The 27606-nt window shown below is 40.7% G+C and overlaps 1 protein-coding gene across 10 annotated transcripts in view; it reads left to right on the forward strand.

Moving 5' to 3' along the window:
* Positions 1-27606, forward strand: part of Slc8a1 (solute carrier family 8 member A1) — a 354337-nt gene that overhangs the window by 280073 nt on the left and 46658 nt on the right. For 3 of the 10 annotated variants that reach the window (XM_051162630.1, XM_051162713.1, XM_051163001.1), the window contains exons 3-5: positions 19852-19958; positions 23441-23461; positions 23879-23896. In XM_051162630.1, coding sequence (XP_051018587.1) covers positions 19852-19958; positions 23441-23461; positions 23879-23896 — 146 coding nt within the window. Of the gene's footprint in view, positions 1-19851; positions 19959-20484; positions 20589-23440; positions 23462-23878; positions 23897-24008; positions 24024-27606 lie in introns of all 10 variants that reach the window. The other 7 variants (XM_051162794.1, XM_051163055.1, XM_051162869.1 and 4 more) reach the window with 4 other exon arrangements.

Below are 27606 nucleotides of genomic sequence, written 5' to 3' on the forward strand. Positions count from 1 at the left end.
TTCCATCCCTAACCATCAGCTGTCACTTCTGCTAATGATCTTTGAGCTTAGGGAAAATAGTGCAGATGTCCGCATGCATGAGATATGGATCCCTCAGGAAGGGCTAAATATACCAGGGGATGTTTCACTATGGAACGATTTTCTGATACTTATTTCATCAGGTTTTACCAGGGAAGTGATGGAAATAGCTTATCACAGAGGACTGACAAGTAAACCTTGTCTAGTTCCTCAACAGTAAGTGCCAGGCCATGTGGCAGGTGCTGGTGTGTAGGATATACAGGCACGGCCATGACATCCTGTGTGCTGGGTAAGCCATCAACTGAACCACGTCCCCAGCCTGCATGTGTTTGGTTTTAAAGCTCTGTGGAAAATCCTTATTACCACTTGGATCCAAAGATCCACTGGTCGAATGCTTGTTTGTTTGTTTGTTTGTTTGTTTGTGTCCGTAAGCCTCAGAACCATACAAGTTCAGAGGTGATTTTTTTCAGATCCAAAAACATAACAACAACAACAACAAAAACCTTGGTTTTGCTGGGAATCCATTTCTCCATTATTAATCTAAGCTTCAGTTTCTTTTTGCCATCTCCACTTAAAAACTATTAATCATTACAACTTCTCTTTTATTAACTCAAAGCGGAATGCATCAACATCTTCCAACGTCAAGCTCCTTCCTTCCTCATTTCTGCTCCCACCACCACAACACACATTGACCCTTCGGCCAAGTTCCTAAAATATAGGCCACGACATACTACACCCTCTAAATTGAAACACATCCTGCCCTACACCCCATAGCTCCTCAGGACTCTGTAATTGCTTAGTCTTTCTACAACCAGCCTTTTCCCTCCCACTACCCCCTTTCCCCACCCTCCCTCTCTCTTTAGCGTACTGTTTGCAGCAACATTGTTCAAGACAAAGATTTTCCTTTCTGTGGACAATTTATTCCAAGATAATTCTTTTGGGGAAAATACCAGTCTGCTCGCACCACGTGAGTACCCTCAGTTGCCATCTCAACGTGCACGACAAACATATTGCAACTTCCCCTTTAAGAGTTTCATCTTCTCTGCAGACATGCTCTGCAAAAATTCTTCAAGGCACAGCCCATCCTGGCTTGAATTAAACACATCAAGGCAAGGGTTTATTATCTCCCTCTTCCTAGTTCCTTAATCTTTTAAATTATGCTGTTACCCATCTCCCACGCTCAGACCCATTACTTAAGTAGCCAATGGCTATGAAACAGCAAAAGATAACCATAGAAAAGAGATTTGAGCAGATCAGATAGAAAAGGCCCAGGGGAAAGGTATTGTGATCATTTCAGCTTTTCTCCACATTTTTTTCTCAGTGTTGTTCCTCTCCTTTGGGTCTCAGCATCAGACTGATCCCAGTAGGCTTCCTCGGCCCACCTCAGCTGCCCTTGACTTAAGGTAGAAAGAACGTCAGGAGCTCTACCCTCACCTTCTGGTCCTTGGCATCACAGAAGCTTGTTGGTCACAAGCCCGTTCCAATGTCCTGTCCTGACTTCCTTTCCCCATGTGTACACCTTCTCTGTACATCCTGGCTTTTCTTCCCAGACAGTTGGGAAAGTCAATAAACTCACACATTTCTGAAATCCAGATAAAAGTCTGACTTGATCTTGCGCCTTCTTTTCAGTCTGCTGGCTTGATTTAAGGACTCAGCTCATCTTCAATAAAGGCTCCTCCTTGCTGTCATCAGTATCTTTGCAAGAGTGGTGCTGCTCCCAGGTGACAGTGTTCTGCTGTGTGGCACTATGCACAGCCGTGTAGTATTTGGTATCTCAATTCCATGATACCCCAATGCATGGTGGTTTGGTGTGTGTGTGTGTGTGTGTGTGTGTGTGTGTGTGTGTGTGTGTGTGTGTTTGTTTGTTTGTTTTTGTGTTTTGTTTTGTTTTGTTGCCCATCTCAGCAAGCAGTTTATCTGGCTTCTATCTGTTACATAGGGCTACACTTCCTGAGTTCATCTTTGGGATAGATCTTTACTATTAATGCTTGGAATAGCTCCTTAACATCCAACAACCTGTTCTACCCCGGGGGCAATATCACACTTTCCAACCTTAAACATTTTCCAGAGGTCTCATTCTACTTTGAAGGACCAGACCAACCTAACCCTGGATATGACATGACATGCTCCAGCTGAATCCTGTTCCCTATTTGCCTTCAGCCCCTTTCTACTCATACCTTTATGAGACGAAGAAAGATGGGAGCCAATGCCATGTTATTGATGGCTTCCATCTTCTTGGACTGTAATCGTCTATAATAGTTAATGTCTAACATCGCTGACCCCAGGGTGTTTCACTCCCTTCACTTCCTTTTGAACAACTTGAATAATGTGTATTTGTGTATGACTACTCAATTGTACCAAGATAGTCTTTTTATCCTTTCCACACCTCAAGTTTTACCTTGCCACTTAGTTACATTTTTTACTACAATTCTCGCACCAACTCCTCTGCCAGTACTGTATAAAATAGTATGGTAGCAATCTCACATACAATTCAGACATCCAATATTTCAATTTTTGATAAGTTAATTTTAAAACTTATGGCCAAACAACATTTTGTCAAAATCTGGCCCAAAACCACTCATGATAGATAAAAATAAAGTGAAATATGTGCTCAGACATGAGTTTATGTTAGATAATTGGATTTTCTGCTCATGCAAATCAGGTCAGTTTACAATTCACTGGGGTTTTCTCTGGTAGAATGTGGATTTCACTACTTCCATCTTGTGATAAGAAATGGATCTTTGCAGTCTAAATGAGGAGCTCAGAGAGAACAATTTGTAAAATTTCAATTTGTTTTCTCTACCCTGAAGATAGTTTTGAGGAATGAGAAGCCAGAGAAAATTAGAGCGACTTCTATTCCTTCAGCTTTGACAGTCAGGTTGAATAAGAGGCCAAACATTCCTTCCAATATTATTTAAACACTTTCTGGCTTCTTCCTTGTTTGAATGATTATGTCAAAGGTCAGAAACAGTGATGGTAGTCTATAATCCAAAGGATCACTTGTACCTTCTTTACAAAATTGGGCCCATGCACCTCCACGCTCTCTTTTTTAACCGTCTCTCAGTAATCCTCTACCTCACACGTGTATATAATAAACACAAGTAAAATAGAAATGGCAGCTTCTTAACAATGTCAGGCTCTTCCTTTGCCCTGATCATGTGCACTAGGTTTCTTTGTTTATCCAGTTTTAGTTTACGTGTGTGTCACACTGGTTGTGTTTGTGTGTGTGTGTGTGGTCTTTGAGTCTTAAACATATTTCATCTCTTACATTGAGACTCACTCACACCATTTATTCTTGCTTTTTGTAAAGATCCTCACCCTCTGGGCGCCCATAGCACAGAGACCCACATACAGTTAGCACAGATGAAATTTGTAATCTTTGCTTTCCATGTCAGTCCTTTAAAGCTGTCAACACATACTCCTCTCTTCTTCTCTGATACCCTATATAGGCTTGGTGAACAATCCCATATTTAGAAAAGACTTGTAGGGTGGATAATTCGAATAAGACACTATAGAAATTTGACATATGTGTTATAAGTTTATCTAACCTGCCCCAATGATATCCATGTCAAGAGCTTGAATCACCAACATACCATGCATTTCTCTCAATTGCTTGGTGAAACCAACACCAACAAAGCTACTTTTTTTTTTTTTTCTAAATCTAAAATGTATGTTGAGTACCCTTGTTGAAAAATAGAAGTAACCATCACAGATTAGGAAAAACTCAAGTACAAATGTATGAGCTCAGCTATGTCAATCACAATTGCCAGGTGCCAGCCCTAGGCTAATTGTTGTAGCATATACAGGTATCAGGTCCCTGGGTAATGTGGTGAGTATTATGAGACGCTAGTTAGCATGTAAAGTTCCAGAGCTATGTGAACGACGGATTAGGTAGCTATATGCGCGATACTTTTCATTTCCCTTCCCAGTCTCCCCATCCTTTAAATTCCTATCTCAGGAAGCCTGACTACCTGAAGAAAAATTCAGTCAAAACTGTAACAGAGATTTTGATTATTCGACAAACGCCAAGGAAAACAATGGAAAAGGTATTCAAGATCTATTACTGTTGTGCCAGTGCACAATTGAATATAGAGGGGTAAATCTATAAATATAACTACCATCTAAAGATATGTTTTTCTAAGCACCATAAAAACTGAAGGCCTGTTTCTGTTCAGTTACTAGGACTTACTCACAATATATAGACCTGCCTCTGGAAAAAAAAATCACTGTACAGTGTCCCCTTAAAGGACATAATTTCATGGGCTGCATAACTCATACAACTTAAATCCACTTCTACCTGATGTGTTTGTAGAAATGCAAACATCCAACTTGATGTCATCATAATAAATAATTAATGAGGTATTTGTTCGTGTTCTGCTGCTCCCAGTTTTGAAAGGCTTTGGCTCTATAAATATAAGATAGAACTCCAAAATGAGCCAGGACAGAGCATGGACAGTGTCAGGTCTTTATTCCCTTATTCACATAGAATTCCCTTATTTTTCAAAAATGAATATGTCACTATTCAAGCATTATTTCCTTATGCATTTTTGGACGGTCGAAAGGAGCTTTAGTTTACTGAAAGGATTGCCAAATTTGAATTGAGCAAGCATAGTTGCAGCAATCCCAAAGGCACTCAACATTTGACAATGCGTTAAGTGAGAAAGTCTTCAATATTTGCTACTTTTAAAATAATAAGCCTCTAGGTTGCATCCATTTTCTCCTCCTTTCATTTTTGATGAAAATGAAATTTAGAGAAAGCAACTGGATAAGGTCATACTACTGAAAGCACCAATCTGGAGGCCAGTGTCTGCTCTGCCTACACAATTCTCTGAACAAAAAAATTCAGACTTCCTTCAAAATCCTGAAATGACAATGAAGATTTATTTTCTAAACCCTAAGAAATTATACATGCCATAAGAAGACGAAATTAGTCTAAGTTCCCCTAACAATGAACACTTTAGGCATAACCACGTCAGGAAGGAGTCTATAATTAACTGACACATTTTGCACCAAGTACTTCCTCACTGTGTTTGGTCCAGTAGCTCAATTTTACTAAGCAGTGCCATTATTTGCATTCTGTATGGCAGCGGCAATTCTATAAAGCTTAACTGGGAAAACTTCCATTAGAGCAAGGAACGTAAAGGAACAAAAAAGCCCCACACATTTCACTTCAAAGGCAATTCTGGTTTTGCTAATTTTTATTTTAAGCTTCAAATTGCTCATATCACTGAACAGTTAAATTGTTTCCTTGCTAATTTCATCTCACCTATAAAGCACCCTGGATCCCTCCTATTAAGAACAAAGGGTTTGAAAAAATGATAAAACTCTTAAGTGGCTTTTTCGGCTGAACGGAATACCCAGGAAGGGCTTTAAGAGCCACATGGGTGCTGTACTGGAAAGTTCAGTAAGAGTCCACAAAGCAGGGGGCAGACTGAGCCGCTTGACACCTCATTGCAAATACTTTAGATTCGTGGTTGACGCCAGCTTTAATACTTATCTGTTGTCGCCAGCTAGTCAGTAGGTTTCTTTGCACAGAGGCACCCAGTTCCTCATCCTAAGAGACTTGCCCCACCACCACACAGCCAGTTCTTTCCGTAATTACTCCTTTTCAATTAAGAGAATTAAGGCCTCTTTAAAAGCAGCAAGCTGCTGTCTAAGTGCCATACACAGAGTCACGTATATCCAAACGCACAGACACTAACCGTTCCTACTGCATGGCCCATTCAGTTCCTTATTTAGCGTTCGGAGCTGACACACTAAGACCCTGGTCAACAAAAGAAGGGAAAAAATACAAACAACATGTGCTGGGATGACGGGATCTTGATATGACTGTAGCTTGGTTTTGGGCGTTTATTGTTTTACCTTGTCTCTTCATTTGGTGTGTCTAAAAATGTTGTGCATTTGTTGGAGGTTGAAGTCTGTCTAGGCCCTGAATCTATATAGTCACCCATACCAAAGGAAGCCCAGAGCCCTCATCGTATGAGCCATTACATTCATAAAATGCCCTCCGCATGATGGACAGGGTGGAAAAGGCAGTGAGTTACAGGGCTAGCAGACAAAATGGCTCCCTCTGAAGTTAGCATCAGCTTGGTGCTTTTACATTAAGCTGAATTTCAAAGAGGACAATTGGCAAAGGTTTGCTGTGCACAGTGGTAAACCCGGCTTCAGTAACCAGGGAGGAAGAACCTGAGATAGGCCAAAGTAATCAAACACCCAAGACAGAACTGGAAAGAGTCTGGAGATGAGTTTTAGCATTGGTTCTGGAATGCACTAGTTTTGAGAAAACGGCTGATTTCATTACATTTCAGTTTGCTCCTCTCTGACGTGAGAGGTGAACAGCGAGGCTCCGATGATAAGGCCCGGGAGAATTTTTTTTTTCTCCTTCTAGACTAGGAAATGAAGCGTTGAGGAAGGTAGATCCTGAATCCAAGTGAGATGCCTAACGCTATGGTGATGACCACTCGGGAATCACAGCTTTAGATGCAGGCCACTCCGCATTGGCAGAGTAAGTGATTTAGAAAGAGTTATTTGTCAGGAAGCAAATGAGGGTTCAGGAGGGAGCCAAAGGGGCCTTCTGGGAAAACAGCATTGGCAACTGAATCCTGAAAATCTGCCCAGAAAGATAAACCAGAAAAAGTTAGTAGTAGCCACAGAGAGAAGGTCTCCTCTTACATGCGGACACACAAAGTTTCCAAATGGCAAAATTCAGACAAGAATTTCCATGAAGACCAGTGGAGTAAAAGGAGCAGGAGGTTGCTTACTGTCCGGGTAAGAGTCAAAGGAGCCTCTAGATGCAGGAAACCAAAAGGAAACTAGCAAACTCCAGGAGGGTGATGCCACAAAAGTCACATGCTTAAGGTTTTCCTGTAATGTGTTGGGAACTAACCATTCTCAACAATGTGTCAGATCCAGAGAACCAGAGAACGAGAGTCTCCACAACAGACCCTCTCTGCTCTTCATTAAGCAGACACAGGACTGAGAGACAGCACAATTGCTCTCCATGATCCCCAACGGCAGGGCTGTTACTGATTTTGTGAAACTCTTGACAGCGAGTGCGTACTCATACAGAAAAGCGGGAAAATGCTTTAAGAAAAAGAACACGCGTTAGCTAAAGCCGTCTGCGTTGTAGTGACAGTGTTTACCAAGAAAGAGCGAGAAGTACAAGCCTGCAGGCCCGGACCACGCCTCACTGGCAGCCAAAGGTGTTTTACAGAAGCAAGGACAAGAGTCTCTTGAGTGCAAGATTCTGTGTGTTTGTTTTGTGGATTTTCGGGGAAAGATTCCTACTGATGTTAACAAAGGAGACCTCCTGAAGTTCTTTTTTTTTTTTTTTCCATGAATCTATTTATTTATTTATTTTACATCCGGATAGCAGCCCCCTCCTCTCCTCCCAGTGCACCCTCACCCTCACGCTCCTTTTCTTCCCTCAACCCTCCTCCCCTTCTCCTTGGAGAAGGAACACACCGTCCCGCCCCCATGGGTGCCAACCTGCCCTGTCACTTCTGCAGGACTAGGGGAATCCTCTCCCACTGAAGCCACACAGGACAGCACAGCTGAGAGAAAGGGATCCAAAAGCAGACAACAGAGTCAGAGATGCCCCCCCACCCCCAACCCCCACCCCATTACAATTGTTAGGGGACTGTTAATGATACTCTGCTATACTTGCAGACAGGAGCCTAGCATAACTGTTTGTCTTCTGAGAGGCTTCCTTCTGAAATTCTTTCTCTCTCTCCCTCTCTCTCTCTCTCTCTCTCTCTCTCTCTCTCTCTCTCTCTTTCCCTCCTTTGTTTTTGTTTTTGTTGTTGTTGTTGGTGGTGGGTTTTTCTGTTTTGTTTAGTTTTTTGTTGTTGTTGTTTTTCAAAACAGGGTTTCTCTGTGTAGTCCTGCCTGTCCTTGTAGACCAGGCTGGCCTCGAACTCACAGAGCTCTGTCTGCCTCTGCCTCCCTGAGTGCTGAGATTATAGCCATGTACCACCACACCCAGCTCCTCCTAAAATCTTTGACATGTGTTTTCTTAGCTCTTTAGTCTCTGTAGCATAATGAATGCTTGCAATGTACCCAGTCCTGTTCTGCTTTTCTCATTGGATCTTCTTACCTTCTTTACAACCTTATGGTAAAAGATATATATTTCTGTAGGGGAGGAAAGTACAGCACAGGTGAAGTCACTTGCATGAGGCCACAGACAGTCCCATTCCAAAAGGCCCAATTTTTCACTAGAAACAATGTTATCCAGTGTCAAAACAGACACCTGTCATAATAACGTGGTACATAAAAGGTACCAGCCCCAGTGTATAATGCGGTCAGATGCAATAAATATTATTGCTGTGTTTATTTCCCAGCACAGGAGCTGGAGCTTTAAAAGTGGAGAATTAAAGTAAGTACAGGCAGGAAATGGGAAGCTATGACTCTGCCATCCAAATCTTGCCCCTGAGAAGGTGTCTCAGGTCATCTTACCCTGAAAATAATGCAGAGGTACTGTGCATCATGGTCCCATTGACATAATAATAATAATTGTTATTATTATCATTAATTACTTACGGGAAAAATAACACTGGAACAATTTAAATTTACCAAAGTACTTCTTAGAAGCTTCCTTTGCTATAAGTAAAACTGAACCCAGCCTGGCCTTCAAGCCTTATTACCTCACTTGCTAGTCAGTAGTTTTAGGTTGTTATTTAATTACTGTATAACCCATGGGTCTCCACCAAGAAACACAAAATTTAAATTCAGATGTACTCTTAAAACGTATACCTGGAGACAGAAGTATGGAATGCCTAATTTAATGTAAGGTGGCTGTCAAATTAGGCATGGGGCTGGGGGAGGTGGCTTAGTGGGAGAAGCACCTGTCTTGATGCCCAAGGACCTGCATTCCATCCCAAGAACCCACATTCAAAACGGTTAGGCATGGGGAAAGTCTAATGCCAGCGTAGGTGTTCAAATGTTCAATACGAAGAGGGCTTTTGGGAAAGCAGTGTTCCTGCAATACAGCCTTATCAATTTCATTTTATTCGAAGTTCTCATAGAAGCCAATGGCAGATTGGCATGGAGGGGCTGATAAGAGTCTCTAAGCTTGAATGAAAGACATGTATTACTTGCCACAGAGAAGATGCTCCTTGTCCCTTTATCTTTCCCTACTCTCTGAGAACCTTACCATGTTTCCCTGGTGGCTTCCAACACACAATCCTTCAGATGCAGCCTTCCCAGCTCTGGGGTTTGAGGCATGCACTGTCATGCCCAGCTTCCCATAAGGTACTCTTAACATCAGCCTCAGTCAGTGCTGAGGTTTTTCTGGAGAACTATGCTCAAATACAGTGAAGACTGTCATATTACAGAAACGTATCTGTAGTCTTGAGAACAAATTAAGGGATGCTGTGTTGGGCATCAGGTAAAGTTCCTGAAGTTTCAAGCCAGAGCTTTGCACATGCTAAGCTAGACACTCCGTCATTAAGTTACATCCGTGATCCAGGAGGAATTTTTGAGATGCGGAGTATCCTTCCCCGTTGTGTTAAAGTATCCCTCTCTCATAGATTTCCACAATAGACATGTTATTCAACAGTTGAAATAGACTCAGGTTGACCTTAACAAATTTCCACCATCACGGCCAGCCATTGTGTCTGTTGCATGATCTGATTTAATTTTCACTGGATGGACAGCTGTCTCGGCATGCAGTTCTAAATAGCGGTCCCTGGCTCCTTTTGCATTTATCCCCTTAAGACTCATATTTATTGACTCCCATTGAGTGAGGTAATCATTAGGTTAATATCATAAAGTTATGGTCAGTCTCTGGGATCCCTTGTCTCTTTTTCTTAGCAGCCTTTGCTCCTGCAGTTTTGTCATTAGCCTATCAAATTAGGGCAGAACTTTGGGAGGTATTGAAATGCCTGGCAGGCTACTCACTGGAGCACTGATCCTGTACCCTGCTGCATTGGGTTGAAATCACCAATTGTATCTTCCAGTGAAAGGAAGGAAGCCCATAGGGTCTCTGTTCTTTGTTTCCCTTTCCCTTGTTTCAAGAAGGGTACCTTCTGAGTTTCCCAGCCAGCCTCCATGTTTTCAGAAGGGTTTTTATTGGTACCATTTGTTTTCATTTCGTTTCATTTGTCCCAGAGGCAAGGATTTACGTTGTAGTCCAGCATGGCCTGCCGTTGGCCATGTAGCTCAGGCTGGCACCCAATTCCATCCTCCTGCCCCCGCTCCCAGATTTCTGTGGCTACGGGTACAAGCCAGACGTCGCCTATATCTTCTGAGACTAAACTTTACAATTGAGTGCTAAAGAAGCAAGAAACCAAGGATAAACCATTTTTGTTACTATTGTGCATTTGAGAAAAAAGAAGTCGAATGCTTGCCATTCAGTTTTACAAAGTGAACAGAGGACAATAAAATAGGGCAAGTTATTCTGGACTCGTTCCAGTATTCCTGGGCATCCCCCTAGTGTCCCCTGGAGCGGCAGGATTTTAGCGCTCTCTCTCTCTCTCTCTCTCTCTCTCTCTCTCTCTCTCTCTCTCTCTCTCTCTCTCTGTTTCTCTCTCCATTGGAAGCAAATGATTTCATTTGCCACTTGACAAGGCAAAGAGATCAGGGCACATGGATGATGGTCCTTGCGGAGAATCACTTTGATTTAGCTACTTCAGCAACTCTTATCTTCAGAGCTTATTTGAATGGCAGAATGACGCCATCACGGTTTGTCAGGCTCTGCTTTACACAGGGCGCTCTAGGGAGTCCGGAGCCCTCTGAGCCCTCTGAATTGGGGACCAGGCAGAGCTGGAACTGAGGACAGCATAGTGGCTTTCTGCTCTTTGGGTTTTTTTGAATTAAGGATCCTGCCCTTGGCTATCTCAGTATATAAGATGCAGTCGGTAGTCCTCACTGTAACTGAGAGTGGATTTGTGGAGGCTGCACTCTACTTTGATATTTCCTGACTTCAGTCTTCACAGTTTTCCATCTACTTCTTGAGTGATTTGCAAACAAGCAAAGAAGAACTATAAAAATTTGCCACCACTTTGCAGTGAGGCAGCTGCTCTACCAGTGAGCCTCAGCCCCCAGCCATCCTTTCCGGCCTATAATGACAAGACGTGAACATTTATCGCCCTTTACAAAATATTTTTCCATGTGGTATGCCATCCGATCTTGTGGCAACCTGCAGAGTTATACTTTGTGCCCACGCTTTGTGCGCAGACATACTCCTTATTTGCTCATCACAGCACTGCAAACATGTGCATAATTGCTGTAATGTGAGGCCTATTAATCTCATTTAATAAATTATAGCTTTGATACTTTGAAATAAGCCTACCCAGTTACCTGAGCCAGGAAGTGCTTGGGCCAAGTGAGGAAACCCTTCATGTGAGTTTCTTTTGCATACTCCTGCCATTTCGAAAGAATAAACACTTTCTGTGTGTTAGGATGGCCTATTAAGCAAGTTCTGTAGTGAATCCATGCCTAAAGTTTCTCCCCAGCTTACTAACAATGATGCAAAAGTATTAATAGAGGGGATAAGAATAGCAACCTGCTCAGTTCTGGAATGTTTATAAAGAAGGGAGAGACAGTTTGAGATCACCTATGGAACACACAATGACAGCAGGTGCCTGTTCCAGAGCCTCCTCCGACCTTCATCTTCTTTCTCTAAGACCAAATCAAGAAGCAACACACCAGTCAATTCTGGAAGATGAGGCGGGAACGTTTAAAGTTTAATAGGAATTCAAGCCATGCAGAACAAGGTTATTTCTCCTCGCGGGGAGAGAGAAACGAATGCCAACGAGGACGCTGGAGAATGACCGTGGTGGTGGAAGAGCACTGAGCACTGGCACCTCCAGAAGTGGAGCAGACATAACTGATGAGTAGAGCCTATTCCTTTTTAAACAAATCTGTGAGAGGAATGCTGCTTCTGGCATTTTCATAATACTTTAGGCTTCTGGGGAAAGAAGTAAGCCTCAGAAGCCAGGCCCGAGGTAAGAGCCACCAGAAATGCTTAGCATGTCAAAGAAGGCAGGCAGCCCTTGATGCCTGCCTGAGGAAGCAGACAGCTCTCTGTGAGGATGCTGAGAGGCCTGGGTTGAAGGGAAGTGGAGCTGACAGACATAGGGAAAGCACTCAGCTTTGACGTAAAAGGCTTGCTCTGTCTCCTGGTGCGCAGCACCCCACTTCTTCTTGGCAATGCTTGTAGAATCTGAGTCTTCGCAAAAAGTCTAACCATTCTTACACTTTCTCATCCAAGAAAGCAGCCACTAGTGAAGACTGATACACTGGAAAATTTTGCAGGTTTTATCTTCCCCAGCATTGGCTGTTTGCGGTAAACCTCAGTTACGTCCGAAGCAAATCGATGTAAAATATACATTTGCAGGCATCACTGATATCAAATTCAGAAACTTTATCTGTAATATAAAACAAACCCATACTTGATTCCTGTTCTAGACACCCACTGATATATACTGATATAGTCTCTATCTCTGGATATGTTTATTCTGGGTGGGGTGTGTGTGTGTGTGTGTGTGTGTGTGTGTGTGTGTGTGTGTGTGTGTGAAATTATACAGTATGCCGTCTTGGGTGCCTGGCTTCTTTCACTGACCATACTCTTCTCACATTTTTCTATGATGTAGCTTGTATCAATACTTCTTTTACATTCCCAATTAATGTTCTGTTGTATAGGTAGATTCTGTTTTGTTTATCTATCCGTCAGTTAATAAAGCCTTTCTTTGTTTCCAGTTTTTATTCTCTTTGCCTCATTCCTGGAAGTGGAATTGTTGGTCCTAGGGTGATTCTCTTTTTAAATATCTGCAGATTTTTCTAAACTGTTCACTGTACTATTTTGCATTTCTGCTGTTTTTTTTTTAAATGAAGATGCTAATTTCTTCACATTTTCGCTTAACATGTTTTTAGTCATGGTTCTTACCGCAGCCATCCTGGTGAGAGTCAGTATCTCAGGACAGCTTCGACTTCGATGTCCCCAGTGACTAACCATGTATCCATTGGCCATTTGCTTGTCTTCTTTGATGAAATACCAATGCAAAATCCTCTCCCTGTTTTGCCCGGTCTGCTTATGCTTTTGAGTTGTGAGACACCCCGGAAGACGTACTTCAGGTACACTTTAGATCAATTTTCAAACTCACTTTAGATATCGACATCACTTTGTCTCTTGAGAAGTTGTAGAGATATTGTGGTCAGTCCAAGGACGCTTCTGTGTCTGACTGTAGAGTGCTCATGGGTGTTAAGGCCCACTTCCACCCATTTTGTCTCTTACTGACAAGACTCAGAGGGGCTTTCTGGGGATCTAGGAAGAGAGAGGGGATGCTCCTGTCTCCAGTGCAATTGACACCTTAATTCTTACTTTGTGGCAACCACTGTTGCATGAAATATATGACAGAGTTCTGGTCCTGCTGTTGAGAGGAAAATGATGCTTCATGAGTGTAAGCACTGCTGCCTGGATGCTAAAGGGATTTTCTCACTATGTTATCAAGGTTGCCTACTGAAACTCTCGTTCCCTGAGAGGCAAAGGACAAGTCCCAAGTACATCATCGAATTCAGTGAAGACAAAACCCACACTCTACCTGTGTTGCATTTCAACCCAGATTGCTCATTAGATCTAAAGTGTTGTTTTGACTGTGACTTTTCCACAATTCCACCCATTTTATATGCATGAGGCTCAGTGTATCTAATTTCATAAAAAGGGGACTACTAAAGTTAAAGATGCAGAATAATACCAGGCCAAAAATGGTAGGTGATTTCAAAACCCACTTTGTCTCCTGCAGTCATTTAGATGCCAGGACACATGTTCTACCCGTTACTACCAGCCCTGATTGACTATTAGAATCATCTGAAAGCTATTTACAAACTATGTCTGTAGTGGGTCTCCACACCTGAAGAGTTTGTTTAGCCAATCTGGAGGAAAACCAGAAATTGATAGCTTGTAATGCCCCATAGTGATCCGGACATGCAGGGAGTTCGGCCACAGATCCAGCTTTCACCAATCTTAATTTATTATCCAATTTAAGAGTCCATTTGTCTTTTTTGTCAAGGCTTCTTAAACTTCAGCATGCATAAGAATCCTCTAGAAAAGCTAAAGTGTAGATGCTAATTTTAATAGCCAGAGGTGCACCTGAAATCATCACGTTCTATCAGGCAGCACTGAGTGAGGTTGAATCTACTGTCTGCCTACTCAGTCCGCAGTTTTGGAGAAGCCCATGTGTTTATATGACATTTTCCCCACCTAAACCTTTCTCTCTTCAAAGACAAAACTTTGCAAGGCAGCTGTCCTGTATTCCTTTCAAAAGATAAAAGCAAAATTCTATCCTTGTTTATACAAGAAGTGTTTTTAATGAAAAGATTAAATAATAAGTTTGCATATTAATCTAAAATAAGAATCTCAATCATTTCATGTGGTCATAAATATACTGAACAGTTGAGTATGAAACCTAGTGGTGGCAGTGGGTAAAATAATTCAAAGATGCTGGCTCTTGAAGCCAGATTGGGAAATAAACAGATAAAAATGGATGCCACTAACTACTTTGAGTCTCGTTTCTTCTGTAAATTATAGGTAATAAGAATTATTTCCAGGGACATCAGGAAGATCTATGAGTTATGAAAGAAAAGGTGCCTTATTCTACTGACCTCTGAGTATGCCTCAAATGAGGGTAAATCTCAAGGCAAAGGTTATGGAACCATTTAAATCTGGGATGTTCTCATTGAAATCTTCCATGTGAGAGTCTGGAAAGGACTTCTGTCTGACTCCCCAGTTCATTCTCATCTTCCTCTTCTAACACCAAAGGCAGATCTAGGAAAGCAAAACCACTGAAAGACAAAGTTAGATTTAAATTGTTTTTTTTTTTTAAAAAAAAAAAAAAAAGAAGAAGCTGGGAATCCTACTCTGGCTTAGCAAAGACTGAAGTATACGTTGAAGGGATTTTCTGTTTTTGCCACCACCCATAAAACCATGACTTTCTTCCCTTCATCAGTGCTCGCCACCTGACTCCTCCGCAGTCTGTTTGAAGGAGTTGATTCCTTTGAGACCCCTCACAGAAGAGGGACTAAGAAGAGCATAGGTATTGGCTTGGTGTGAGCACATGAAAGGCACTGTCTGGATCAGAAGGGATGATCTGTATTTTTCTACTGAATCTCTTCTTTCCTTACTTAATCTTTAGGAATAAAATGAAAATAGTGTCTATAAACATTTTAGCCCCATTGAGAAATATTTTATTGTTATCATAAGATTTTCAACTGGTTTACTAACTTCTGGAAAAATGCTTTTTTTTTTTTTTTTTTTTTGTAACTCAGAATGGAAAAGATCAAGTGAATTCTCCTTGCTGTCTTTATCATAACTGTGGTTGTTGAAAATAGCAAAGCCATTGTTTTCCTATTAGGTCTACATCCATGCCGTGATACATGAGTTGTTTCTGCTTAAAGGACTATGTTTACATAGGCTTGATTTTGTTGAGCTGTCAATTGAAAGAAATGGCATTTACCGGACAGTCTCCTGTTGGTAAACAAAGCAGAAAGAGCAGTAGGCATCTGCATCTGTGATCTCCGGGAGATAGCCTTCCCAGGATAAGGTTTTGGTGTGGCAATGGGGCAGACTGAGAGATGTCACAGCCTCTCTATCTTCGAGACTCCGTGTCTACTGCTGAATCTTGGGAGGCAAAAGCATGCTCCCAGAGACTATCCAGACAATCTAGCTGCAGTCGTTACCAAACCACGCCCAGCTGGAGCGACATGCTCTGTGGTGGACGAATGAGCAGCTTGATCTCCATTGCTGGTCCCCGTAAAGTGAGGAAAGACAACCGAGTTGACAGTGTTTCTCATGACAGCGCCCTTTGAAAAGTGCAGTGGATGGTTTCACATTTGGTATCTTGTCTTCTGAAGTAAAAGGTGAACAGAACAGCAATGGCTTCTGACTTTGTCTGTCTTGATTTAGAGAATTAACTTGGGGCTGACTTCATCCTGCTACTTTAGACTGACTGAAATGGCCTTTAATAATCACATCTCCTATTAATAGCTTCACTGTACTAGAGCAGCTAAATCAATATATAATTTAATGGCTTCTCTTGCTAATGGCATTATTGATTCTGTTTCTAATGATTGTGAAATGATATGCTGTTATGCAAATGCTATCTTTCTAGTTGTCTTTACAAAGGCATTTATGGATATATTTCTTCTTCTTTTTTCCTTTTCTTTTGTTTTGTTCATATCACAAGTACCAAATGATGAAATGTTTCCTTAGAATTCTGATCCTAGTGAACAGTGTCACTCCAATAATAAGGTTTTTGCAAATGCTCCTTTTAACTACAATCTTGTAACTATGTTCTTGGAGTATAGAAAACAAAGCTATTACAATGGGTTCTAGATTCATTTCAGCTACTGTGATAAAGTACCTTGACTAAAACCAGTGTAAAGAAGGAAGGGCTTGTTTTGTCTTAGAATTCCAAGCTACACCCCACTATTGAAAGGGTCCAAGACATGGAATTAAGCAGCTGGTCACATCACACCTACACCCAGCAACAGAGAGAAACAAATGCACCAACACTACCTGCTCTCTTGCTTTCAGCTAGCATTCACTTCTGTTACACAGCTCAGTACTCAGCCCATGACATGGCACCATCCATGTTGAAGATGGGTCTTTCCACCTCCCTTGGCAATCAAGACAATCCCCCACAGGCATGCCCACAGTCCAACCTGATGTGGGTAACTCTGCCATTGAACCAGACAATCTAGCTGCAGTTGTTACCAAACCACGCCCAGCTGGAGCGACATGCTCTGTGGTGGATGAATGAGCACCTTCCCACGCGGTTCTAAGATTGTTCCAAGCTGACAATTAAGGCTAACTAGCACACAATGATAGAGAGGCAACAATGGCATTGTGCCGTGGGTGGTTTTTGATTACTGAATACATTGGGATATTGTCCCCTGGCCTTTCCTACATACCAACTCACAAGAAAGGCCAATCCAGCCGTATGAACTAGGCTTTCTTTACTTCTCCAGTCCAACAGTATCTGTGATGAGCTATGAGGTGGCAATATTATGTGTGTTATGTAACGAAAATCAAAAACACTGAAACATGACGTCATCATGGGGGCATTCCAGTTTGACATTCCCTTCCATGAACAGCCTTCATGATGAACATTGAACCAGCTGTCTTAGGGACAATGACCATCATGGTACTTTCAGTTTCTGTCACGTTTCCTTGATTGTTCTATGGAACTCTTTGTTTTAGGACAGATGAGCAACCACAGTTTAGGACTGCAAGAATGTAAAATAGAAATTAATACCTAAAGAGCACACATTTTGTTAACAACAAAAAAGGAGACCTTTGATCAAATTTTTTGATGGTAAATTTCATCTAACTTAAAAGAGAAGATACTTTCTATTATTTTTCAAATAGAACGTAAACATCCAAGGATGCTTCATATAGGTCCTCGTAAGGTTCTTGTAGTATTTTGGATTTTCAGACACAAGTGAACAAGTAAATATGTCAGGTTGGTCAAGGCATTCAATTTTAGAACAGAGACAGAGACAGACAGAGACACAGTGAGAGACAGAGAGACAGAGACAGACAGAGACAGACAGACAGAGACAGAGTAGTAAAAGGTAAAATCCAGAAGAGCATTCTAACAATTAGGCAGCAGCTGTTTGTATGTGTAGTTGGGCTTTGTTATACTCTTGACATTTTATAAATATCTGCTCTGAAAGAAATGTTGTTACATTAGTCATGTTTAAGCACTCACCTACTTACTGATAATCTTCGAGACACAAAGAAAAGTCATTCTCATGAGCCCTGGCTGGTTGGAAGGGAGACACTGGGATGTCAGCATCATGTACATTCTCTAGGTGGGGAATAGAAGGGCAAGCTGAGGCTCCAAGGCCAGGAACCAATCATTTGTTCTCACTTTTACAATGCTGAGCCTATAGCAGAAGTGTTAAACATTCAGGGAGCTTCTTCAAACTTCCTGCATCCTAAGATAAAAGAATAAATGCTCCCTAGAAATCCTGCAGTTAAGTGGAACTTGGCAGATTTGATCAATGAACTAAAAGTCTAAAATCTTCTAAAGGACACAGAAAATGCCACCAAAATTAAAGAATTTCCATGTTACTAAAATTTTCTGTGTATGTGAACCCACTGTTTAAAAAACTTTAATCAGTTATTATCTTGGGTGATGTTATTTTTAAAAACTTTGTTAAATCAACATTTAGAGGGCTGTAAGTAAATTATAATATGCAACATAATGAAGCTTCATTAGTTCAAAGGTAATGCTAGAATGATGCTTTCAGATCCATCAAGAGTTATGTCTGGTGTGGTTACTAGAGTTTAGGTTTGGATAATATTTGCATTTGTCCTGTCTACTCATCAATCCTTCAGGGCCACAAGACCATAGCATAAACACTACCAACGGCCATAGAGCAGAAATACTGTCCGTGAAACACCTCAATGTGTTTGTGAAATTGGAAATAGTACAAGCGCTGGGGCTAATGAAAGTTGACATTCAGCTGGGAAAAGGATGAAAACCATGATGTTAGCAGTTGTCCCCTCCACCACCAGCTCACTTTTGAAACACCTGTTCTCAGGACATAGTGTCCGTTTTTAGGAATGCAAACAAAACATGAGCAACCTCTTATTGTGATGCAAGTGGAAAAAAACCTCAAAACTTAAAGAAGTTAAGTTCTAAAACACTGGGGAGAGAGAGGGAAGAGGCTTTATTTTCTCTTCTGCAGTGTGTCTACATACACATTGTTTTAATACAATATAACAATAAAAATATTACACAGCTGGGCACAGTGGCACATGCCTGTAATCCCAGCACTCTGGGAGGCAGAGGCAAGCGGAGCTCTGTGAACTCCAGGCCACCCTGGTCAATAAAGTGAATCCCAGACAGTCAAGGAATAACAGCAAAACCCTGTCTTGAAAAACCAAAAAATAAAAAAATAAAATGATTGCTTGGGAGCATACCAGTTAGTTATTCGATGCCAAATGATCAGTGCTAAAAATTTATACATGCAAGTAACATTATACAGACTGAGCAGGTTGTCTTTTTGCATTTAGGAATATATATATATATATATATAATGTAAATATATCATATATTTATGTATATTTACATATATATCACAGCAATTAATGAAAAAAGAGGGCATGAATTTGAAAAAAACAATGAGTGGTGTATAGGAGAGTTTGTAGAAAAGAAAGGGAGGAGGGAAATGATGGAATTATATTAAAAACTCAACAAAAAAGTAAATATTTTATTTGGAAATAAAGTAAAGCACAGAGAAGGGGAAATTATTCATCATTTAGGATAACATCTTTCTCAATATTTTATTATGTTTTTATTCCTTTTATTTATTGTGTGTATGGATAAGGTGGTTCTGTGTGTGTGTGTGTGTGTGTGTGTGTGTGTGTGTGTGTGTTTAGGTGTACCTGTCATGGCTTGTGAGTGAAGGTCAGAGGACAACTTGCTGAAATCAGTTTTCTCCTTCTACCAGGTGGTTTCTGTGGATGGAACTCAGTCATTCAGGCCTGGTGTCAAGTGCCTACCCGCTGAGATATCTCACTGGATCTATTGTATTTTATTAATTTGTTCTAAAGCAATGACTTCTAGGACTCAGCTAAGATAACACAAGAGTTGAATACTTCAATAAGGACTTTTCCTTTTCTTATTGTAATCTGCTTTTCTGTCTTTCTTTCTCACAATGATGATGAACTTTTTAATTGAGAACTTTACTCGGCCCAAGTTAGTTCTGTGGCCCTGAGCAAGGCACTGTGTTTTCAGAGACCTCTCTAACTTTGCTTCTTCCTGCCTATGTTCCTTGGCTTGCCTCTTCCCTGGTTCGTCAAATTTCTATTCTTCTCTGTTTCAGCAAAACAATATCAGTCAAGGTAATTGATGATGAGGAGTATGAGAAAAACAAGACCTTCTTCATTGAGCTTGGAGAGCCCCGCCTGGTGGAGATGAGTGAGAAGAAAGGTGGGGGAGCCACCCCAGGGCTGAGGCCAACAGCTTCTGCTGGCCTGTGCCTCCCTGGATGCCTGCGTTCTTCAGAACCTGACTTACAATGCACACATGCCTCCACTATGTAACAGGGCATAGCTCCCACCCCTGGCCGCAGTGCACCAGAACTGCGGCTGCATCAGCCAGCTCTGGCCACTGTGCACCATGCAGGTCCGAAGGTTCATTTCAGCACAGCCAACCAAGCCTCCATAGCTGAGGAAATTGGCACAGGTACTATGCAGTGTCAAAATTCTAAGCCGGCTTTTGCAATTGTGGAAGAAGCAGGAGGATTTACAGAAGGGAGGCACCAACACAGAACCGTCAATGGAGACCAGTGGAGAGCACCTGCGATGCCCTTTTACATATGCCTGGGAGGTCATGTGCTGCCAGTTTCCCCTCCGTAACATCAGTAACATCACAATAACATCCAGCTTGGTGGACATGTAGAGCATGAGCGTGTGACTCCAACCATTTGTTTTGCCTTTGTCTTGTGTCCCCACAGGAAGATCATTACCATTAGAATATTTGACCGTGAGGAATATGAGAAAGAGTGCAGTTTCTCCCTTGTGCTTGAGGAACCAAAATGGATAAGAAGAGGAATGAAAGGTGTGAGAGTATACAAAGACATACTAGCGAGAAATTGTACTCTTCTCCTTCTCCGTGTCTCCCTACTCTCACACTGAGTGCCCTCCTCTTCCTTACTAAACTTCATTGCCTTCCAAGCTTCCCTGCCTGAACGAGTGCGCCAAGCGACACCCATTTTCTTTAGGGAGGGCCAGCTAATCTTGACTGCAGCCAGATTCACTAAACATTAACAACATGGAAGAGTTTCTGTAACTCAGAAATGAGGAGAGAAGACCATGTGCTCTTCTCTTTATTATTTCAGAGCTCCTTAGAGGTGTGGCTGAAAAGATTTACCCACCCTTAAAAGGCTAGTGGTAAAGCCTGACATATCTTGTCCCTGCAGGTAGAAGGAAAAGCAAAACCAAGTAAAGTTTTCAGTAGGTGGAGAGTACACAGATCTAATAGCAAGATGTAAGAAATTACAGAGAATTCAGTGTTTAGGCTTCTGTAGAGAGTCTTGTTGGGGGAGGGTTTTGTTTTGCTCTCTTTTGGTTTGGTTCAGTTTGGGTTGGGTTTTTTTGTTTTGTTTTGTTTTGTTTGTTTGTTTTTTGTTTGTTTTTGTTTTGTTTTGTTTTGTTGCTTTTGAGACAGGTCTCATGTAGCTGAGCCTGGCTTCGAAAACACTACATAGCCTAGGATGATCTAGAACTCCCGATCCTCCTGTCTCTACCTCCAGAGTACCGAGAGCTGTGTGCTAATCTGTCCAGCCACAAGCTTTAAAACAGCAACTAATAAAAGCAAGGAGCCTTTGCTGTTACGCTGTCAGCAAGCTAATGTGCTTATTTGAATATATTTTCCATATCACCAAATACATCATTTAGAAGAAGCCATAAAGCTAGACATGGTGGCACACACCCGTGATTTCGAGCACCTGGGAGGTCACAGCAGAAAGGCTGAAAGCTAAAGGGCAGCCTGAGCTAAAACACAAGACCCTATCTCATTAAAACAAACAAACTAACTAAAAAATGAGGCGTCATACATATGGAACCACAGTCATATGTATGAGTTCAGTGTTCTGTAGCTGAAGGAAGTGACCCTGGTAAATATTTAACCCTGACTTACACTAATCTTACCCATGTTCCAAAATCTTTTGATACTAATAGAATTAATACAATTTTAATATGAATAGTAACAAGAAAAATTCAACAATCATATCCTTATAATTAAATTATCTTAAATAACATTTTTGTTAATTCTTTAAGAATTTCATAATTAGATGTTGTTGGTTCTTATAGTTTTAGAAAATATTTACAAAATGAAGCCAATTCTCTACTCTTCCCTACTTTATAATAGATTCTATTTACTAAGGGATGAAAAAAGTTATTTAAGTTTTTACATCTAGGTCAAGAAACGAGATATATGACCAATTCTTATGTAGACTCAGCATTTTTGGAAATGCAGTCCCACTTTATGAGAACTCGCTGACCTCAGAGTCTACCTGAAGTTTAGTTTTTCTAAAGTCTCTCTCCATCTTAGTACAAAATAGCAGCAGGAGTGATGGAGAAAGGAACACTGAGGTCTCGAGTGTGAATGCAACTCGTCTAATAGGTCCCAGATTCAGTAAACAGAAAGAAATGAGACATCAAAACAAGATCTCTTACAAAGAAAGGATCAAAGATGCCTCATTAGCATACAGGAAAAGACACTTATACCTCAAAGTGTTCTTCTAAAGAGCTGTCTTCTTATCTCAAGGAGGAGTGTCTTGGATACAGCTTTTTCGATTGTTGGTTTAGTAAAATACGCCCTCATGTAGAAACAAATTAAAATTCCTTGATGGCGTTATTCTGTTTTGTACCAGCCAAATGAATTCTTCTCAGTATAAATAAAATACTGACTTGTTTTTTTTCCCCTAGATTCCCTCTGATGCTGCTACCATTACAGAGAAAACTAGGCTAGAAACAAAGGATCGTAACATTCCTGCAGACAACCCAGGAGGTTTTTAATCAGACCTGCGTAGCCAGGTTAACTTTTATTAAAATAAAGTGCTATGGTCCCAACTGTATTTAAAGACCATACTCTAAAAAGATACATTACAGATCAGTCAGCACTTCTCCCCCTGCTGATTTCAGTGGAGTTCTGTGTCCCCTACAAGCATCCTGGTTAGCTTACTAGTGTGTAGGTGTTACTGATAAAGCTACGTTATAGACATTATAGATTGGTCCACACTCCTCACCTTATCGATTTCAGTGGAGTTATACAACCATTGCAAACATTCTGGCTAGCTTATTAATGTGCAGAAGTTACTGATAAAGGCACAGAAATAAATACCAATTTAGGGGCTCTTAGGATTAGAAAATTTAAAAAGCATAAGCAATTTTAGAGGACGCAAGATATCTTCCAACGCAGAGAGAGCTTTACCTGAGCCAAAATCTCCTTCTAGGAGCCAGACTAAGGAATTTCCCTGGAGACTTTTACCTCTTTTCACAGGAAGTCTTTTGTCATTAAAGACTTCCAAATATTCAAGTCATTAGCTCTTGGGCAATATTAGTTGATGAATCCCCACCCGCAGGCTGAGTTAAAGATTAACATCTTCAATATTTCCAGTATATTTTGAATGTACTATACATCAACAACAGTGGCAGAAATATCTTATGAGATCCATAGAGAGAGCATACAAGGTGATTTTTTTCAATCACACACAAATATTCCTTTTGGGATCATTTGCTTGGAAATGTTTCCAACAATACATTCCCTTGGGATGCACCATTTTTTTTATAAACAATTGTTTTCTACATTCTAGTCAGAACTGCCTGAATTTCTTTCTGCTAATATTCCTCTTTCATTATTCATCTGGTCTCTTACTCTGTGTTTGTCTCTGTCTGTTTCCTTCACAGCCCTGTTATTGAATGAGCTTGGTAAGCATTTCATTTCTTGCATTTCCTTTCCATTTTCTTTCTAGGCTATTCCCATTTCTATCAGATGATACTGTAACTGTTGATTTTTATCTCTATCTGTGGATTGGCCAAATTTTCATTTAAGACTATTGGCCTCATTTTAGATGAGGCCAGATCATTCATATCATATTTTAAATTTAGTATATGTAAACTTTAAAGGGCAGTGATTCTTTGGAGATCTATAAGAACCAATTGTGTACTAAACTGCATAATCTTAAAAGAACATGTTCAGTTATGACTGGACCTTTTCATATTCTTATTAATTATAGATTTGGCAAAAGTGTTCATCACTCAGTTGTCAAGAATATTATGTCTAACTAATACTTGCTATTTATAATGTAAACTAAATTATGACATTTCTCTTTTTTTCTTTTTTAGGTGGCTTCACGCTAACAGGTATGGATTTTTCCAGTCTAATACTACTTAATTGTATTTTTTTTACTGTCCCCATCAATGTATTACATCTTTTAAGAAAAACATCTTCTTGTTTTGTTTGTTTCTAATTAAGGAAAGTTCCTGGGTGGTAAGATGACTTGTTTTATTAGTTCCTATTTTGGCCCAAGTAACCTAAATACCAAACCAAATGTAACCAGAATTAATATCTATCTGTGGCCCATACTATCCTTTGCTGATGGAACACATTAACATTTTTACAAATTAACAACAGCCTGTGTGTGTCGGATTTATCTGTAAGAAAACTCACTGTGGGAGCCTCTAATGTTTGTGTTTTTATACTGGCTAATCTCCAGGTGCCCACAGAGCACTGGGAAGATGCAATGCACTCTGACAGATGTTGGACAGTGCTCCAGAGTACTGATGAGCTGGCTGGTTTAAGCCAGTGGCTATGACAACCACACAGACTTCACTGTCTAGGATCTCTGGGATCCTAAAAGTAAATAATGCCACATTAGAAGAGGACAGAGCAGCCATTTCCTTTCATCCTGTGACAAACTGAACCCCTCTTTTAATACTTTGTTTTATTGCTAACAGCATGGTAACAAGAATTATTTCTGCTATTTGAAGTGCATTACAAAGTCCTGCCTAAAACATTCAAGATCCCAACGGGAAAGCTTGAAACCTCTCATTCATTCCTCGGTGCACCATATTTTGACCCTGCTTAATTTTCTCACCTTTTCAGAAAAATTTCTGCAGATTTAGAGAGGAAGATGACTATCTAATAATGACTCTACCTTGTCTGCAGCTACAGGTTGGGAATGCCTCTAGTGACCCACTTCCTAGATGGCCCTTGGCAATATGTTAAACAAGTGCCCCAGATTTCCAACATATCATGCAGACACCAAAAATCTAAAGTTAGAGAGCTGGAAAAAAATATTTAGAGAGAAATATTACCAAAATTTCTAGTAATGAAAACACAATGATAAGCATTGGGGTTGACATCAGCCACTGTATTAACTCCTGGACAGTGAGTACCAAAATGATTCTGCCCAGTGTCAATCTTTTTAGCTTTTGCATTTCTGGATGGATGGCTGCCCCAACTCTCTCTAGACACAGCAGTGAATTACAGCATGACTCACAGATTCTCAGAAACCCAACAATTAGAAAAAGGTAAATTGTTAAACACGGTAGTCTTCTTATAGGATTCCCTGAACCTGAATCATCCAAGCCTCTCCCAAATCAGAAAAGCTTGCCCTCAGAGCTCGTTCATATGTCTAAGTACAGGAATATATACACACATTTATATGTATATATGTGTATATATATACATACATATATTTTTTAAGTTATCTTTTCTTTCCCATTGCGACATTTGAAATCCCTGATGTCATCTTGGAAACACTGATTCTGTCAGGGAGAACAGCTCCCCTTGAGGGAATTGAAGAAGGTAGAAATGTGGCATTCCAGCCTTCATGGCTTGGTGGGTTATCTTTCTAAAGCCAACCAGAGTCTCTAGAGCTAGCATGCTGGATACTTGCATTCCTTTCATCCTATGCAGCCTGATGAGACTGTGCTACACAGCTCCAGTCCAGAGTGCCTTCTAAAGAGTGCACGTACGTCGTTGGCAACTTTCACAACATAAATGAGGATTCCATTTCTAAAGCTGTCTTTCTATGTCACTTGGACTCTCTTCCTTTTTAGTATCTCAGTTAATAGTATCCTCATTTTCTTTTGTTACAATTTTTCCCCATAAAGTTTCCCATGTCCCTCGTGTCAGCATTTCCTGCCTCGGCCGTAGCCTGCATCCAACATGACACAATCACTTTCTCAAAGAGCTTTTCAACCAAAGCCAGAAATCTCTCCATTGTTGACATCCTCAATATAGAAGGCAGCGCAATTACAATGGGAGACTATCCCAGAACTCTCTGAAAGATACTGTCTAACTTCCTATCTTCCTTCTCCTCAATAAACCAGAAATCCCAGGGCTCAGTTGCTATTGATCCCCTAAGACACTTTTTTAAAACTTAGGTCTGAACAATGAAAAGGAGCAATGACATCTAACGATTTTTCTTTGAAGTAACAGTGAAGCTTTGAAGTCAAGCTTTTGAGGTACAAGGGAAAAGAGAAGAATTGATGCAGCCCTTTGGAGTTAGCCTGCAGCTCTTACATGGACTTGTGCAGAAAGACATGGGAATTGAATTTGGAAATAGGGTATATGGAAACAAAAAAATCCATTTGGTCCACTGCTTCACACCAATATTTAAGAGATCTCATTCGTAGTAAACAGGAAGTGCTTTTGAAGCTTGCAGATCTTGACTGTGGTCCTAGCCTGGGTCTCACTGTAAAGCCTGTGTTTAAATCTATGGTCTCATTCCCCTCTGATCTTCTATTTTAATGACAGCATTATAACTCAGTAGAGTTTATAATGAATATTATTTTATCACCATTCTTATGGATTTTATTGTTCACACTTAGAGGGGCAAAGGTTCAAAAAGATTAATCTACCCCAAACCACTCATCTAAGACTCTGACAGCTGCCTCTTCAAGTCTGAGGAAAGGGCCCGTTGACGATGATCCCAATACTAGCTCTGTCACTTGGCTGGTCCACTAGTATAAACCTTTTCCTTCTCCTTTCATCTTTACACTATACATTGAAACTTTTTCAAATTTAAAATACAATTCTACCTTACAAAAAGCCATCATTATGAATTTTAGTCAAAGGAAACATAATGGAAATTTAGATTTCATAGAAAGAAATCTGTTTTTAAGTAAAATTCAGTGTCCCGGCTAAATCTGAAGAAGTTTACTGGATTCCTCTAAAACTTTTGAGACATGCAGATATGGTTTTCCCTAAAATTACATGGAATTCAATATACTTCTGTAATATTGCTCTTACAATCATTTTGTGGTCCTGAACAGACTTAAGGTTCATGGCTACTTAAAGGGGACAAACTTTGGTAATCCTAGCACTTGAAAGCATGTCCATCATTCCAATGTACGAGTTTGGGACCAAAGCCCCTCCATCCAAATTCACTTCATGTGACAACTGAGAAAATCTTGTCTCCCAGAGGTGAAATTTCTTGCCCAAGTTTAAATGGAAAACAAGTGGCAGAGCTGGCCCTGAGTTCCAAGTCTAATGATTATCCGTAGACCTTTATAGGAAAAAAGGTCCCAGCAACCTGGCAGCCAATTGTACGAGATGTTCAATGAAGGCCTGGTTCATGGAAAACGTTGAGTGATAATGACTTGCCCTTTTATTCCATGGAAGCATATATGACACTCTCCAGTCTGCACAGGAAATGAATGTACTGAGCACCTTCCCAGGGGTTGTGTGTTCCCCAACCTTCAGAAAAACTTGTGACACAAACCAAGTAGATACTACCCTCATTTTATATGTGGGAAAACAGAAAAGATAGCCTACCCAGGACACCACCACTAAAGGGGCTTGAAAACTTAGAGCAAGTCGTTCTACCAAGTGGTTCCTGCTGTTTTAGGATGATCTATCTCTTCCGTTACAGTCAGTTGCTGGGCTGGTTCTGCCTCTTACCACAAGGAAAGAGGTTCATGATCACATCCATCAGACTTGCACACTATTTGGTTTGGCTTATGGAACATTTGTCCCCCATTTGTGGATGCTAATCTCTACCCCACCAGAACTCCTCCTTGTGGCCTACAGAGGGTGACCTGCAACCACCCACCCTAACTAACAT

The sequence above is a fragment of the Acomys russatus genome, chromosome 1, assembly GCF_903995435.1.
Source record: "Acomys russatus chromosome 1, mAcoRus1.1, whole genome shotgun sequence".
NCBI lineage: Eukaryota > Metazoa > Chordata > Mammalia > Rodentia > Muridae > Acomys > Acomys russatus.